Here is an 18,424-nt window from a genome sequence, read left to right as displayed (position 1 = left end):
TCCTGGCCCCAATCCAACGCCTTCGTATGCTTTCACCCACTGGAGGGGGTGGGCGGGTCTGTGACCAGCGCCTCCATGGCTGCAGGACCTGATGGCTGCCCGCCCTTACCGGACTATATCCACACCCCCTGTTCCCATCCCCTGTGGCAATGTTATGTCTTGTCGGTGTGTTTTTGTGCTAGATTGCTGGGGCTTTTTCTTATCCCTGATCTCACATTGCTCCAACTTAAGAGCAAGGTGAGAGGGACTTTTTTTTTTTTGCCTCTCTTTCCTGATTGTATTTTATTTCCTGTTCCACCTCCTGTGACCTGTCTTCCCTGGAGTTGTGATGTCTGTGCACGGTCGGGGGGTTCCATTTACCTGCATTTCGTTGCCTTGTACTTGTACATGTGTGATGACAATAAATTGAATCTAATCTAATCTAAAATGTTTGATTTGTATACATTTGTTTTATTGCAGCATATTCATCAGACCTGGTAAATCATCACCTGATACATCAAAGCGTGCTCCACACACAACTGGCTCTTCAAGTAGCCAGTAAATGGACATTAAAGGTTCCATCCATTGATGTTTAAACAAAGACCAAACTTTAAAAAGACTCTGATAAAACGTAGGAATTCTTTTCAGATCAAGTTTCTTACAATCCATTAAAAACAAAGCAATGTCCAGTCCCGTTCCATTTACTCTACGCACAATGCATTTAGCAACAGGTATCTATGCCAATCTTTCAGACCCTAACATGAGCTTCTGCAAAAACTGAAGACGAGAAGTCGCACATCTACTTGCAAGATGTATTAAGCCATCTCTGCTTGAATTTTTGATAAAAAACCAACAGGAGGATCCAGACATGAAGCTTACGCCACAACGATGAAGCTGCAAGATTGTTTATAATTAAAACACGTCCTTTAAAAGACAACTGAAGAAGCAGCCATTTGCATTTTTTACGCGTCCTGTTCATTTTTCTTCCATTCCTATGCAGTTCTTTTGTATAAATGACTCCCTGCCGAGATAAACACCAAGATATTTTATGCCATTTCTTTGCCATAGCAGTCCTCCTGGTAAAGCAGGACTTCCCTTTTCCCATTTTCCAATCAACAGTGCATCACTTTTTTCCAGTTGACTGTAGCTGATGAAATCATTTTAAATTTGTCAACTGTCTGTTTTAGTAACTTTACATCTTCAGCATTATTTATAAAAACAACAACATCATCAGCGGATGCAGATAAAAACAAGGTGCTGTTACATTCTGGTAAAGTCAACCCATTTAGATTGTTTTTCAACATAAGTAACGGGTTCTGTAGCAAGCACATCTAATATTCCAGACATTGCACATCCCTGTCTTACCCCCCTCTGAACTTTAAAGGGGTTACCCAAACCTCCATTAATTTTCAATACACTCTCAATTCCAGAATACATTGCCTTAAGCATATTTATAAAACCAGGATCAAAACCAAAAGCTTGTAACGTGTAGCATAAACATGAGTGCTCAACACGGTCAAAAGCCTTCTCTTGATCTAAAGAAATTAGACCAGTATTGATACCAAATCTCTTACAAGAGTTATGTTATCAAAGATGGATCTATTTGGTGTACAATATGTTTGATCATAATTTGTCACTTCTCTATTACTTTACTAAATCTCATAGCCATAACTTTGGACAAAATTTTGTATTCTGTACACAACAATAAAACAGGTCTCCAATTTGAGATATTTTGGAGGTCTCCCTTTTTGGGGAGTAAAGTGATGACAGCTCTTCTGCAGCTAAGAGGAAGATAACCTTTTGTAAAACTTTCATTAAATACTTCTAAAAGATCTTCTCCTATAACGGGCCAAAAAGCTTTCTAAAATTCAGCAGGTAATTCATCGATTCCAGGAGATTTTAAATTCTCCATATTCATTCAAACTGTATAAAGTTCTTGTGTGGATAAAGGCAGTTTTAAAAGAGCATTACTTTCTTCATCTATCTTTGGCAACCCTTCAACAAAACTATTGTCAGTCAATACTGCTTCATTAGTAATTTCAGACATATATAATCTCTTATAAAAACGTGTTGCAATATTTCTTATCTCAGTCAATTCGGTTATTTCTTTTCCGTTTTCAGAAATTAAAGAAGGAATTATTCTATTTTGACTATTTTTCTTTTCCATATCACAGAATAATTTGGTAGGAGCGTCCATCTGATTGAGGCTCTGAAAACGTGAGCGTACTAACGCTCCTTGTGCTTTTATATCCAGCAATCTTGCCAAAGCAGTTTTCTTGGAAGAGTTTCAATATGAGCTCTATTATCATTCGACAAACTCTACAGTTCATTTATCTCCTTTTCTAATTCATTCAAAGATTTTGTTATTTGTTTCATAACATTTAATGTATACTGATGACAACAATTCTTTATTTGAGTCTTCCCACAATCCCACCATTGTTGTAAAGAGCTATATAAAAACTTTTCTTGCTTGAAAACATCCCAAAAATAAATAAAAGAATCTTTAAAATGTTTATCACTTATTAAAGAAGCGTTAAAATGCCAAAAAGCACTATTTGACTTTACATTATTCATGAATACAGAACAAATAACTGCACTATGGTCAGAAAATCCAACAGGATTTATCATACAGGACTTAAAATGATGTCTAAAACTGTCAAATTTATCCAAAGATAAAGAATTATCTTTACAGTGAGCCCCAGAATACGGTCTAGAGTTTTTATTTTTATTCCTCCAAACGTCACTGAGATCAAAGGTTTGAACGAACTGTTTAATAATCTTTTGAGAAGCAGGATGTGGCTTTAAGTGATTCCTGTCAATTTAGTCATTCTTACTGCAATTAAAATCTCCACCTAAAACAAGAAAATCATCAGTATTTCAATTTTTCAAGGTGTCATTAAGTCAATGTAAAAACACAACTCTTTCTGCTCCATTGGCAGGTGCATAAATATTTTAAAAACCATCACCATTTATTCCAATTGTACTATAACTTTTATTAAACGTCCTTTCTTGATTTCACTGATTTTATAGGAAATTGGAGTAACTTTTTTAGAAAATAAAATTGCTACTCCACCACTAATGGAAGATTTATGGCTCATAAGTAGCTCTCAATCCCACTCTCTTTTCCAATCGACTTCAGTTCTTTTATCACTGTGCGTTTCCTGCACAAACAACATCAATTAACTTCTCCCTTATAAACTCATACATCATCATCCTTTTCTGAACATTTCTAGAATCGTTTAAATTTAGGGCTCCAATTTTTACTTGGTTCATAGAGCTATTAATGTTCAGAAACACATTTATAAGAGAGAATATTATAATCAAAATCACAAAAGGCATTGATCTAATCCATACTATCTTTGTCCTCACCAAGCATTGTTTTTCTTAACTTGTTTCCACAAACGAAACATCTCAAGGTCAGAGAAAAAACCTTCTTTTGACCAATATTTTGTCTTTTATGAATCGTTCTGGATTGGAGAAATAGTGGTCAGTTTCAATACCTTTCTTTCCTTTAGTCTCTATTAGAAAACGTCTAATGTCTTCAGCTTTATAAAGAGCATTTTCCTTTTCATTTTGAGAACAATCAGAGAAAGCTGAGCACACAGAAGCACTTGAATCTGAATCATCATCATTAGATATGTTCTCATCATCAAGATCGCTTTTTTTTTTAGCTTGTTTCTTTATTTTTTCATTCAGATTATTTTTTCTTTTGATTGGAATTTTGAATGTTGGTTTAACTTCCATGTCCAATTCACAATCATTCAGCCTAACTTCTTCATTCCCAGATTCTTTAGCTTTTTCTGACTCGACTGTAACTGAAGATACAGTTTCTCCTATTGCCGGCTCTCTGACTTCACTATTATCAGCATGAGAAAACTCGAACACCTATTCCTCTGTACTACTTTCTCCCGTAAGCGGCTCTGCCCGCGTCACACTCCATGTCTCATCTGTCCCGGACTCCGGTACGGCAGTCATAGGTGCGCTATTCTCAGCCGCACTACTGTCCTGTTCTGTATCTTTATCACTCTTCTCGGGGCAATTACGGATGAGATGTCTGATTTTTCAGCAACCGTAACTCTTCATCGTTGTATCAGATGACGCAAAAATCGTGTAATCGAAACAATCTATTTTTAGCTTCAATGCCAAGTTTAAATCCTCGCCGGTATTCTTTAGGATCATGAAAACATGTCTTCTAAAGGACACAAGATGTTTAACTAAAGGAGACTTGCATCCTAGAGGTATTTTTTTTTAATGGGGATACAAGTTTCCCATAGCGTGACAATTCCTGTGTGATGAGTTCGTCTTTTACAAAAAGGGGGAAGTTTGAAAGGATTATTTTCTTTGAAGGAGTGCTCAAGGGGAGCACCGCAGTAAGTGAACCTCCGATCACCACGCCATTCTGAACTACCTCGTTTGCCTTTTCAACAGCGTTTAAAACAATCACAATTGCATTATTCATGCGAGATGCAGACACGATGCACTCATGGCCCACTATCTCTCCTACAGCCAAACACGCATCTTCCACATTTGCATTGGACACTATCTTAACTCCATGTCACCGTGTTAAACTCTCAAACACTGTTTTATTTGGAAAGGCCATGCTTCCAGTTAAAAAAAAAAAAGCTAGAGCAGGCGTTTCCTCACAAAATTAAATCAACAAACTATACAACTCAAAAAAGAAAGAAAGAAACAAAACAATGTTGCAAAGAGAAGATCACTCTTACCAGCCACAGCTGGCTTCCACTCACGCTCACACTCGCCACACCCACTCCCAGCATGCACTCAGAGAAAGAGAGAGAGTGTGTGTGTGTGTAGCGGGTATCATTTGTGTCTGTAACATCTGATGATCTGCATGAAGCACAAAAATGTCCTAAACTGTTTCCAAAGCTGAAAGTAATGAATTCAAGGCTTCTTGCTAGCATGAGACATTATAACTGATGATTATTAAAGAGTAATATTCTGTTTTTAACACTTTTTCATGATCACATGACACATTTCACATATCCGTGCTGACTAACATTGCATTTGCACCTGAAATGTCATCAAATAAACCACTTTTTTCCTCCCAAATCTGTGTTGTTTTGAGGTTTATGTGTGTGTTTCTGTTTCCAGAAGATATATTTCTGTTTTTGGTGCACTCGCATATCTTTCCTATAGAGAATCTCCTCAGTGTTTGTGTAATTCTGCGTTCACAAGTTAATGACCAAACACACGTTTATAAAAGTTCACAATGTTGCTGAGGATGAAATAATTTGAAAACATTCAGTCAATATTTCCAATAGGTTAAACATATATATATATATATATATATATATATATATATATATATATATATATATATATATATATATATATATATATATAGTAGAATATAAATATAAACACCTTATATTTATAAAAAAAAAAAAAAAAAACTTAAATTTCTATAAGTTGTAGTAATAGAGATTTGGGCTCAGATATTAATAGGAAGTAATGTGTTGTAGACATGCAAGTCATCATGAACTGGATTAAAAATTTTCTCAAAATTGAGAGAGAGAGAGCAGGTATAGTGTAAAGTGAAAAACATGGGAGAAATGTATCAGTAAGTCATGACTGCAACAGTAAGTGGCAAAAAAAGATAAACACAAAAGACTTTTATTTTGGCGTGGCGTGTGACGTCATCATTCGGCGCCGCTTCAGCGCTGAGATTCAACTGAAGAAAGGTTAGTGTTTTAAAACGTTCACAGATATAAACCGATTTAAAGTTAAAGTGCTAAAGTTTTAGGTTTTATATACGATGCTAAATTATGCTCCTGCTGTTGGAAATATTATTTTAACCCCTTACACAACGTAGTGCTATTTTATTCTCAGTAACCTAGGGCTATTGTTTGTATAAAGTTACAGAAAAGTGTATAATAAGTATTTTAAAGAAACGTTTTACCTGATTTCTTTTATTTAATTACTCTCATATAAAGAAACTGTTGAAGCAAGTGTTGAAGAGAAGTTATTTTGTTTCTGTTCATTGTTTTGTTCATTTTAAACAGGATAAAGTGTCCAAACACAGAGAAAAACTCCTGCTGAAGCGACTGATCTCCACACTGTTATAAAGATGGCGTTTATTAAAGAGGAGAGTGAAGATATGAAGATTGAAGAAACATTCACAGTCAAACAGGAAGATCTGCAGGAACAAACAGGTTAGTTTTCATTCTCAAAGACCAACTCAGTCATTTAATGCTCATTCAGATATATTTTAATAATAAGAATACTAAATAAAATCCATCTTGAAGCCTTGAAGCCCTTCTTAAGGTATAGAGGAAAAGTTTGTTTTATATTCACACATTCAGACTTTCCACTTAATAGTATAATTTCATAAGAGTAATATTTGCAAAGTCTAAATAGCGAAATCATATTAGCAGCCAATGACTATCAAAGTACAACATTGTTCACAGTCAAATAAACAGTGTTAATGTAGTTTAAAAGTCACACTTGGATGCTAATTCAGATCGAATGTTCAAAGTAACATGGTAAACAACATAGAGACTTTTAAATGAATGCATGTGCGAATATAAAACCAACTTTACCTTTAGCTTTTCTTGTTCTCCTACTGTTTGTAAAGTGTCCTTGAGCACTGGCATTATATAAAATAAATAAAAACAAAAAAAAAAGTATTCTCATAGAAGATATCTGCTATTACAGTGATAGTGTTGGCTTAGTACTTTTTTTTTTGCATGTCCTGTTGATCACATTCCAACTTCTTTATGGGTTTAAACTTGTTTCTAGAATTCCATCATTATTATAATAACTAATTACCAGGGCTATTGTGTTTAAACAGGGTTTCCGTGGGGTCTTAATGTCGTAAATTCCAAAATAAAAAATTTAGGCCTTAAAAGTCTTAAATTTACTGAAATATTGTGTCGTAGGTCTTTATTTTCCTTTGTTCACGTTTTGCTACCCAATCTGGCCAAAACCCATACAATCACCAACAATCCATCTCAATAAAACTTCAAACTTTTTATTCAAAAAGGTCATTTTAACTCTATTTATCATAATGGCTTAATTATTTTCCCTACACTAACATTTGTTTATACCACTAACTGTACTCTCTCTCAAAAAAAAACAAAAACCCAACTTTTTTTCCTAATGCTTTCTTAGACTTTACACACCTGAAACTTGCCTATAGCACTTATTCACTGCTGCTCTCATAGATGTGTGAATTGCTTCCTTGTCCTCATTTGTAAGTCGCTTTGGATAAAAGCGTCTGCTAAATGACTAAATGTAAATGTAAACGTGCTCCATGTATTTACTGCTGAGGACATCGACCTGGACAGATTATTGTGCATAGATTTAGTTTATTATAGTTTTTAAAACATTTGTTCGAATTGTTTTATTTATTTATTTATTTTTTAAGGTTATTTTGGAAAAAAAGTGTATGCATATAAGTAAAGCTTACTTGTTTTTACTCAATATTTAAAATCTTTTGCTAAGAAATATCTAAAATATTATTATTTTTATTATCATGATGATACCCAGCTATACCTCTCTTTTCACCCTGATGATCCCTCGGTTCCAGCTTGCATTTCAGCCTGCCTGTCAGGCATTTCACACTGGATGAAAGATCATCATCTTCAGCTTAACCTTGCGAAAACGGAAATGCTTGAAGTTTCTGCCAACCCGACTCTACACCATAACTTTTCAATCCAGATGGATGGAGCAACCATCACTGCATCCAAAATGGTAAAAAGCCTTGGAGTAACGATTGATGACCAACTAAACTTCTCTGACCACATTTCTAGAACTGCTCGATCTTGCAGATTCGCACTCTATAACATCAGAAAGGTCCGACCCTTCCTATCTGAACATGCAGATCAACTCATTGTTCAAGCTCTTGTTCTCTCCAAACTGGACTATTGCAACTCTCTGCTAGCCGGGCTTCCAGCTAAGTCTATCAAACCTCTTCAGCTGCTTCAGAACGCAGCAGCACGAGTGGTCTTTGATGAACCCAAAAGAGCACATGTCACTCCGCTACTCACCCGTTTGCACTGGCTGCCAGTTGCTGCTCGCATCAAATTCAAAGCTTTGATATTTGCTTACAAAGCGACCTCTGGCTTTGCTCCTTCTTATCTGCTCTCACTTCTGCAGATTTATGTGCCCTCCAGAAACTTGCGTCCTGTGAATGAACGTCGCCTCGTGGTTCCATCCCTAAGAGGGAAGAAATCACTTTCCCAAACTCTCGCATTCAATCTGCCCAGTTGGTCGAATGAACTCCCTAACTACATCAGAACAGCAGAGTCACTTGCTGTCTTCCAGAAACGACTAAAAACTCAACTATTTAGTCTCCACTTTCCTTCCTAATCTTAACTGCCTCTCTGGCTATACCACTAACTGTACTCTCTCAAAAAAAAAAAAAAAAAACATTACTAATGCTTTGCTTCTTAGACTTTACACACCTGAAACTTGTCTATAGCACTTGTTCACTGCTGCTCTTATAGTTGTGTAAATTGCTTCCTTGTCCTCATTTGTAAGTCGCTTTGGATAAAAGCGTCTGCTAAATGACAATGTAAATGTAAATATTATTAATTTATTATTGTATTATTAAATTAATTTTTTTTTGATAGGACAAATTAAAATCTTTTCCATCTGGGCCATTTGAAAAATTCCTTAGCATTTAGCCCTTTATGAGTCTAAAATTTTAGTCATAATGGTCTTAAAAAGACTTAAATTTAACTTGGTGAAACCTGCAGAGTCCCTGGTTTAAAGTATGTCAGAAAGTGTGGATGCCCCCAATATTAAATATGCTGAATGAAATGGACACTAAAATAATTAATTGTTATAAAACATTGTACAGTATTTTAAATCATATGATGATGTTATGGGATGACGTGAGACAAAACTAACAAATTATAGTGGAACAATAACATTTAGCATTGCAATTACCAAAAATGGCCAACAAACTAGTCTAAAAATGACTTTTGCTGCTTAAGAAATGGATTACAGCATGCTGATGATATGCAAACATTTGAGTGTAAAGTTCGTCAGTATTGACCATATTCTTCACGTATCAGTAGGCGCCGCCATTGGAATCTTTTTGCTTAACTTTTTAAAAAAAATGAATTTTTAGATCCTAAAAACAGTGTTATGGTGCTTAGGCGTTGGACGATAACAGTTTTCAAGGTCTACCACAGTTTAAAAAAGTTGAGGTTTTAAAACCGCCAATATTTTCTGCTGCTGTACTGTTCCTACGTTTTTTTACAATTTGTTTTAAGTTTTTCAGAACCGCAGTATCTCCAGCAGAAAAGATATCCAAAGATGCGTTTTAAATTGTAAAGAAATCTGTGTTTATGAAACAAATGAAGACAGCAGAAGTCAATGATTCATTTGAATGATTTAGCCTGACATGTTTACTGCTCCAAAAAACTTTCAAAGTTTCTCAAAAGAAAATATATTGTGTTCAAAGGGGAAAAAGTGTTTGTGTTTTACCCAGACATTAAAAAAAGAATATATTTTAGAGCAGTAATCACAATACTGTGAAACCGTGATATTTTTATTCAAGGTTTTCATACCTTCAGAATCTTATACTGCCCATGCCTAATGCTGCTTGATGTTGCAAAGTCATATTTTCTAATTTTATTGTTTTTCTTTTTATAGACATGAACACACTTGTTTATAGAGCAAGTAGCCGTTTATTATTCCTGGTCATTTCTCCAATAGGCAACTGAAATTCTAAAGCAATAGCATATGAGATCAGGGCCCCGTTTCAAAAAAGGAGGTAAAGTGAAAACTCAAAGTATTTTAACCCTGAAATGAGAGAAACTCTGGGTTTTCCATTTCAAAATGACAGGTTTGTCAAACTGGAGAAAGCAGGGTAAGTCAAGCCTGTTTCTGAAAGAGAAGTAACTTTAACTCTGAGTCAGTTACCGTGGCAACTTACTCCGTGAACTTAACCTAGTCAGTAGCAGGTTTTATTCTCTAAACTCTCCTTTCCTTTTTTAAAAATGAAGCAATATTTCTCGCTTAGCCTTACGTTTCCAGCCACCTATTTTATGTGTATTTTGGATAGGCTATGAGCATAAAAATAATCGGTTGATGGAAACGTCATGATGCACATAACTTTATTGAGTTTATTTGCACTAGCTTGATATGAAATAATTTGTCCTTTTATTTATGCTTTCAGACTATCCCATAGGATGCTATAACTTATCTCTGGGGATTCGTTTGTCTCAAGGAAGAAATCAATTTTAGCATCAATAAATTTCACAAAATGGTCGTCTGTCAAGACTCTTGAGTTAAACCGCCATGTACGTTGGGGGATTACATTGCCTGGAAAACATAGCTTTAGTGAGATTGGACCATGGTCCGAAATAACAATACTACCATACTCTACTTCTGACATTAAGGGAAGTAACTGCTTGTTCAGGAGAAAATGGTCAATACTGGAATAGGTATGATGCACAGGTGAATAGAAGGAAAATTGCTTGGAAGATGGATATTTAAATCTCCAGGGGTGTCCAAACTCGGTCCTGGAGGGTCAGTGTCCTGCAAAGTTTAGCTCCAACTTCCTTCAACACACCTGCCTGGAAGTTTCTAGTAAACCTAGAAATAGCTTGATTAGCTGGTTCAGGTGTGATTAATTGGAGTTGGAACTGAAATATGCAGGACACCGGCCCTACAGGACAGAGTTTGGGCACCCCTGACTTACACCATATGTCTAGAAAGAGGTTGATACATTGTGCTGGCTGACCTAATGTATTACTCAAAGAGCTAGAGCGGTCCAAAATTGGGTGCAAAACACAATTTAAATCGCCTCCTAAAATTAAATTGTGTGTCAAGACTAGGAAAAATTGAAAATAAATCACTGAAAAATTCCAACTGGTAAAGTTTTTTCTTTACTACACCCATTTTATGGAGGGCTGTCGAAAACATTTATCAGAAGCATGCGAAAGGTATCTGTGGGTTTTGTATGTAGGGGGATGTGTGGGAGAGAGAGAGAGGAAAGTGCAAAAAAAAAAAAAAAGGGTGATCGCACACACACTTCTAAACACGAAACAACACAATATTGAAACCTTGCGTGTAAACTTGCACACGCTTCCAGCTACTCCCACTCTTCACTAGCTTACCATGTGGGACCTTACATATTAAACAAAACAATTTGAACAGCTCTTGATGTTTTACTACAAAGCTACCCCATTATTGACAAAATATAATTGAGAACTAGAAATAACAACAACGAACATGTGCTATAGTGGTAATTTAAAAGTTAACCGGAGACTGACATTAACATTTGTATTGTCTTTGACAGCCCAGTGTCCTGTCATGATTGCCTTCATTTCAATGCCTTTCTTCAAAATATACTCTTTTTCGGAAAAGAAGTGGTCCAGAAATGGTTTGTTCTAGAGGTTCAGGGTATCTTTCAGGAGGCCGGCTACAAATTCCGTCACGCTTCTGCCATGCTCCCGTCTTTCTTTAACTCCCGTAATGTGGAGATTTGAGTGGTGCGACCTCTCCTCAAGATCCTTGCTTTTGTTTCTCAGCAGAGCCAGCTCCTTTTTCTCTAAACTAAACTCTTTTTCCAGGGTAGTAGGAGAGTCGGAGTATCCACCCAACACAGACTCCAGACCAGTCACTCTTTCTTTGCTGCTTCCACTCTGGCGTTAATGTGCTCCACAGCATTACGTAACTCTGTCTGAAGCTGGTCAATTTGATTGCAAAGTTCACTTGACTGTGCAACGGCCTTTTCCTAAACTTTAGCAATCAAATCGCCCTTTAGTGCATCAATCGCTTGAAGGACCGCACTGTTATCACTAGCCAGAGCCATCTCTTTTTTTTAGGTGCAGCTTGCACTTTGGGGTTAGCATTAGCATGGAGGCTAGTAGCGGATTCCGCCTCCCTACGATTGCTTCGGCCTTTATTCATCCTGATTTAAGTTGAGTTACCCTCAGAACAGCTAGACTCCGATACTTATAAACACTTATTTTCCAGTATAGGTAGGTTTAAGGTAATAGTATTTAGGATAAGAGCAATATTAAACTAAATTTTAAGTTTCATGTGACGACCTCAAGAGTTTGCGTTTTTAAATGGTGCCACTCCAACTGGAAGTCCAAAACATTCAATAATTACAATGAAACACAAAACCCTCAGCACTTATACCTCAAATGAAAGTGAAAAGAAAAAATGCAAATGATTTCAGGCCAGCAGATTTGTTAGATTTGAAAATGGGGAAAAATAATACTGATAAAAATAGTACGGGGAGAAAACAAAACAAGAGAAACAAAATGAGATTTTGGGCAAAGAAAACTAAAACGTCTGCTTCTTACCCATGGAGTGAAGGGGTCAAGGGACATGAGAGGGGAATGGCGAATGTGGAGGTGTGGATGTGAAGGTTGAGGACATTGACGAACCCAGCTGGTGAGTAGCAGCCACGGGTACCTAACAGGAAACTCTGTCACTGTCGACTGTGGGATGAAGGCTCTTGGCAGCTGACTCCATGCCAGCGAGATAGATCAGTAAGTTGACCGAAAGTACACTGCACTGAAGTCTTTGGTGACGCACTTAATCACAGATGTCACGAGCACTTCAGTAACAAGACAACCATTTCGTTTCTTCGATATGTACTTTTGCTTTTTGTTTCTCACAGCCAGTCGTTAAGTTTACACTGCTCATCTTGACCCGGTTTCTCTACTCTTTTCCCCGCACTGCAACAGTTCAGTCTTCTCTTTCTTCTGCACACCACATAATGCTGCCCTCTTCAACTCTCTCCCTCTTCCTTTATACTCTCACTCATTTCCTTTTTGCCGTCCCATGGGTGGAGACCAATTGAACAATGTTGACTGTCGTCACAGAAAACCCCAACAATCATAAATGCATTATATGCTGTCATGGCTTTGCAATCAAAAAAAAAAGTTGTTATAATAGAGGCCAATGGAGAAAAAACAGCCATGAATATTTTTAGATAGATTAGATTCAACTTTATTGTCATTACACGTACAAGTACAAGGCAACGAAATGCAGTTTCGGTCTAACCAGCAGTGCAATAGCAGAAAGTGCAGGATATAGGTATAAGTTATAAAGTGCAGTTATAGAAAAATGATGGTAATATTTACAGATGGATGTACTATCAGCATTATATACAGGGTGAGAGGTGTCCTTAAGAATACTGTGTGCTCGGCGCAGACAGTGTTTCTTCTGGATGTCCTCAATGGCTGGCAGTGTAGTCCCTGTGATGCGTTGGGCAGTTTTCACCACCCGCTGCAGTGCCTTACGCTCAGCAACAGAGCAGCTTCCATACCAGACCGTGACGCAGTTGGTCAGGATGCTTTCTATTGTGCAGCGGTAGAAGTTCACCAAGACGGCTGATGAAAGCTGGTTCTTCTTAAGTTGCCTCAAGAAGAATAGGCGCTGGTGAGCCTTCTTGACCAGGCTGGAGGTGTTGGTGGTCCAGGAAAGGTCCTTTGAGATGTGGGTCCCCAGGAACTTGAAGGATGAGACAGGCTCAACGGCCATCCCATTAATGTGGATGGGATCATGTGAGCCTGTTCGTCCCTTCCTGAAGTCCACAATGAGCTCCTTGGTCTTGTTGGTCTTGGAGCAGATTATTGTCGGTGCACCAGGTGGCCAGATGCTGTATCTCCTCCCTTTAGGCAGTCTCATCATTATTGCTGATTAGACCAATCACTGTGGTGTCATCTGCAAATTTGATGATGGTGTTGGATCTGTTCACAGGCCTACAGTCGATGGTAAAAAGGGAGTAGAGGAAGGGGCTCAGCATGCAGCCCTGTGGTACACCAGTGTTGAGTGTGACGGTGGGGGAGCAGATGTGGCCTGATCTAACATTCTGAGGTCTGTTAGTCAGAAAGTCCATAACCCAGTTGCAGAGAGACGTGTCGATATCCAGGTCTCTGAGTTTGATCAGTAACTTAGAGGGTATTACAGTGTTGAATGCTGAGCTGAAGTCAACAAACAGCATTCGTGCATAAGTGTTTTTATTGTCCAGGTGAGTGAGTACAGAGTGCAGTGCTATGGAGACGGCATCTTCTGCGCTCCTGTTGCCACGGTAGGCAAACTGATGTGGGTCCAGTGTGGATGGCAGAGAGTCTTTCAGATGTGCCAGGACCAACCGCTCGAAGCACTTCGTGATGATGGGTGTGAGTGCTACAGGGCGGTAGTCATTCAGGCATGTTGGGCTGGAGTGTTTGGGCACTGGCACAATAGAGGTAGTTTTAAAGCATGTTGGCACAGTTGCTAGGTTAAGTGACAGGTTGAAAATGTCTGTGAATACCCCAGCGAGCTGTTCTGCACATGCTTTGAGGACGCGCCCAGGGATACCGTCTGGTCCAGCAGCCTTACGCACATTGATCCGACTCAGTGCGGTGTAGACTTCTGAGGAGGTGAGTTTGGTAGGTGAGTGGTCGGTTGAGGTAGTGTTCCTGGTGTAGGGTTCTGTATTGTCTCTTTCAAAGCGGGCATAAAAGTCATTTAGCTTGTTCAGGAAGGAGACATTTGTGGCTGTGGGGGTGGACTGGCTGGGTTTGTGGGGTTTCTGGGTTGTGACACTGTCTATGGTGGTGTTGATATATTCCAGAACAGAGGAAGTGTAACTGTCAATGTCTGTGTGAGAGCCACACGGTTAATGCGGGGTGAGTACTTGGGGGTCAGGAACAAAGAAAGGTGATCTGATTGACCCAAGTGGGGGAGGGGGGTCACAGCATATGCTTCAGCCATGTTTGTGTAAACTTGGTCTAAAGTTTTGTTTCCCCTTGTGTGGCAGAAAATGTTTTGATGGAATTTGGGGAACACTGTCTTTAAGTTTGAGTGATTAAAATCCCCGCAACAATATATATATAACGAAAAGGGAGAAAATTTGCCCAGAGTGTTTTGAGGGTTTTTTTCAATGCATTTTCCCAGAATATGTCAAAATAAGTTGTCCCCAAATATCAGTCAGTTTGCTGAAACACAGAGAAAGTTTTGGCCAAATTAAGCCTCAAAATAACCCCAGAATGGATGAAAATGACCCAACAGCACACAAGGGAAAAGGTGCACATTCCAGCCTTTTTGCAGATGCTGTACAGGTGTGTCTCATGTCTGCGAGGCAAATATTCAGCTGTTTGTTCAGCTGTTACCCCAGAACTTTTTTTTCTGATGCGTTTACCAGTCAGACACAGTATTAACAAGTATTCCCTGTCTGCTTTACAAATTTTTGAAAAACATTTTATTGTAATTATGAATATATACAAATAAAAATAGGCCATTTACAGCGTTCGAATCTCTTTTATCCATATGACCAAAATTACTTTTATAATCAATTATGTAAGAAAATCTGAAAACTGGTCGGACGCAGTTTCAATTTACTAAAACTTTTATGTTAAGCGGCTTTGACACAATTTACATTGTAAAAGCACTAGATAAATAAAGATGGATTGAATCTGCTTAAATGTGAATGTTAATGGACCAAACAAAATATGATCTGATTTATTTTACATTTAATTTGCATCCAAATTACAGTGTGTATAGCCAATGTTTCCAGTGTCTTTTCACTTTTCAGCTCATGATGAGAGTTTTTAAGACTTAATGAAAACTAATGTTTTATTTATTTATTTTAGACCTAATTGAAGAGAATGAGGGGAGTAAAGGGTATTTTGAGAAGGAGAGCCAATAATCATTTCAACTGCACTCGGTGTGGAAAGAGTTTTGGAAGAAAAGGCGATCTTAAGATTCAAATGAAGGTCCACATTGGAGAGTAACCATTCACATGCACCCAGTGTGAAGAGTTTCAGCCAATCATCTCACCTTAATAATCACATGATGATTCACACTGGAGAGAAACCATTCACATGCACTCAGTGTGGGAAGAGTTTCAGCCCATTATCATCCTTTAAACAACATATGAGGATCCACACTGGAGAGAAACCATTCATATGCACTCAGTGTGGGAAGAATTTCAGCCAATCATCACACCTTAATCTACACGATGAGCCACACTGGAGAGAAACCATTCACCTGCACTTAAGTCGCGGTCACACTGGATTTTTCTCCCCATAGATTTCCGTTTATACGCACGCGAATGCGTCAGACTTCGCAAGTTTGTGCATTACGTTTCGCAGTTCACTGCACTGCAACGTTCAAGCTTGGTAAACTCTCACTTGACTGTGTGAGACCAATCAAAGATCAAAACATGACCTCTCTGGACAGAAATTTAAAATATGGACCAATCGCTCACTGTTTTTATGTTTAATCATCTTGTTTAATCCCGCCCCTTTCGCAGCGCCATACAACAGAATTTTGCATGCTCAAACACTTGTGACCACAGCTTCGGTGTGAGGTGAGTTTCAGCAACTCCTCATCTCTAAACAGCCTAGCAGATGTTTGTACACTTGAGATATTGAGATATCGTTCAGAATTGTACGCCCGCACCCACGTGGAAAGTTCTAAATCTATCTGTGTAGTAACCAATCAGGTGTTATGTATGAAACAGTTAAAGACGTTATATAGCAGTATAACAACTGTTGTTTTGAGGTTGTAAGCAGAATGGTCTACGAACTCGCTGCAAGTGTTGAAGCCAGCTTCTGCTGATGAAACTGCAAACTATCTTCAGCAACCTTTCTTTTATTGAATCTCTGACTATGGCTCTTTTTTATCTGACAGACTAGTAAATTATCCTTAGTTAAAGTCTGTGGTTCGGTAGGAACTTTGTACCATTGCTATGCCCACCAAATGCCCTAGTAACTTGTTTTACGTGAGTCAGTCCAGACCAAGGTTTTACAGTAGGGGTCACTCATCTGAGCTAGACTGCCACCCAGGAGCAGATAGCACCCTTGGGTTAATAATGCAATGGTTCTGGTGGCTCTCAATGGTATTGAACACTGGTCAGTTTGTGTTGGCTTGTCACTGGGTTACCCCCATCCAGTGGCAACACAGTAGTCCTCACTGTTGTGGGCAGATTCTTGAAGGCAGCTCACTTTATTCCCCTCCCCTCATTACCTTTATTGAAGAAGACAGCAGCCATTGTCTTGGACCACGTCTTCCGTATTCATGGCCTCCTAGTTGACATGGTTTTAGACAGAGGTCCCCAATTTGTGTGCAAGATTTGGGCAGAATTCTGCCGACAGCTGGGCGACTGCTAGCCTTTCTCATGGGCACCACCACAGACCAGTGGCCAGGCCGAGCAAGGTAATCTGTGGCTGGAGAGGGTCCTGTGATGCATCCAGGGAACCATCGTCTTGGATTTCTAGATTAACCATGGTCAAATATGCATATAGCTCCCTTCCCATCTTGTCTATGGGATTGTCTCCCTTTCAGCGCTGCTTAGACTACCAGCCCGCTCTGTAGACTGATTTCACGAGGCCGCAATTTTAAAAGCGAAATCAAGGTTGCATTGGAAAGAAACCTGGAAGTATAAGTTACTCATAAAGAGAATGTAATTTTGTTTGATGCCTAATCTGCTTTTAATTGTTTAAACTAAACTGAATGATATTAAAGTGATGTTTACACCATCTGCATTTTGAAATCGCAGCAACAGCTGGAGGTTTGTAGTCCACAGCATGTTGTTGCAATGTTTACAGTGCTGATTCTATACTTCCATGTTTTTTGCCACCGCAGCCTAGCTGTCGTTCTTTAAAATGATGGCCATGTGAAATAAGCGTTTTCTCTTACCAAGAACCAGATGTCATTGTTCCCGTATGCATTCGTTTATTCAGAGATGCCTCCAGACATGGAGGATCACCAGAAAAGGACTGGCAATAGGAATGAAGCGTCTGCCCCATCTATACATGTGTGGTCAGAAAGTCTGGTTGTCTTCCAAAGACATTGCTCTCACACTTCCCTCACATACATTGCGACCCAAATTCATTAGACCATTTCCCATTATCAAGTTGCTCAGTTCAGTGTTGGTTCAACTCAAATTAATCTCTAAGTTTAAAAACATTCATCCGTTTTTTCAGGTGTCTAAGATCAAACCCATTCTTCTCTCCCCCCTGCAGCCCATAACCTCTGCTCCTCTGCACTGGCTCCTGGATGTGGGGAGAGGTAAAGTTTATTAGTATCGGCTAGACTGGAAGGGTTATGGTCCAGAGGAGAGATATTGGATTCTGGCTCTGGATATTCTGGACCGCTCTCTCATTGATCAGTTTCATCAGGTCCATAGTGAGTCTAGGGGAATGCCAGGGGCCGTTCTTGAGGGAGGGGGTACTGCCATTGTACCTCACCCTTCTGCTCTCTCTTCCTGTTCTGGGTTACAGATTATCTCGTCATCTGCTTTTATTTGCAGTCACAGGAGCTCTCATTTCCCTTTTTCCTGTTTATACCACTTCATTTCCCTTAGTGAAGTTTAGTTATAAACAAATTTCGAGAGGATCACATGCTTATGATTGCTAGCGGCTGGATCCGCATTATCCAATTCTCAATGCACCAATCAGATGACTCCTAAGCTACTACAAATACCCTGGGTTACGTACCACCGCTATCTTCGTTTTGAAGA

General features: G+C 38.7%; 1 protein-coding gene across 1 annotated transcript in view; it reads left to right on the top strand.

Annotated features, from left to right (window-relative positions):
* Positions 1-6,006: 6,006 nt before the first annotated feature.
* LOC130222030 (gastrula zinc finger protein XlCGF57.1-like) overlaps positions 6,007-18,424 on the top strand; it is a 142,463-nt gene continuing 130,045 nt past the window's right edge. The window contains exon 1 of the mRNA XM_056454643.1: positions 6,007-6,152. Coding sequence (XP_056310618.1) covers positions 6,068-6,152 — 85 coding nt within the window. The 5' untranslated portion in view covers positions 6,007-6,067. The remainder of the gene's footprint in view (positions 6,153-18,424) is intronic.

This window comes from Danio aesculapii, chromosome 4 (genome assembly GCF_903798145.1).
Source record: "Danio aesculapii chromosome 4, fDanAes4.1, whole genome shotgun sequence".
Classification (NCBI taxonomy): domain Eukaryota; kingdom Metazoa; phylum Chordata; class Actinopteri; order Cypriniformes; family Danionidae; genus Danio; species Danio aesculapii.
The sequence above is the reverse complement of the archived record's forward strand: the minus strand, read 5'-3'. Positions and strand labels throughout refer to the sequence as shown.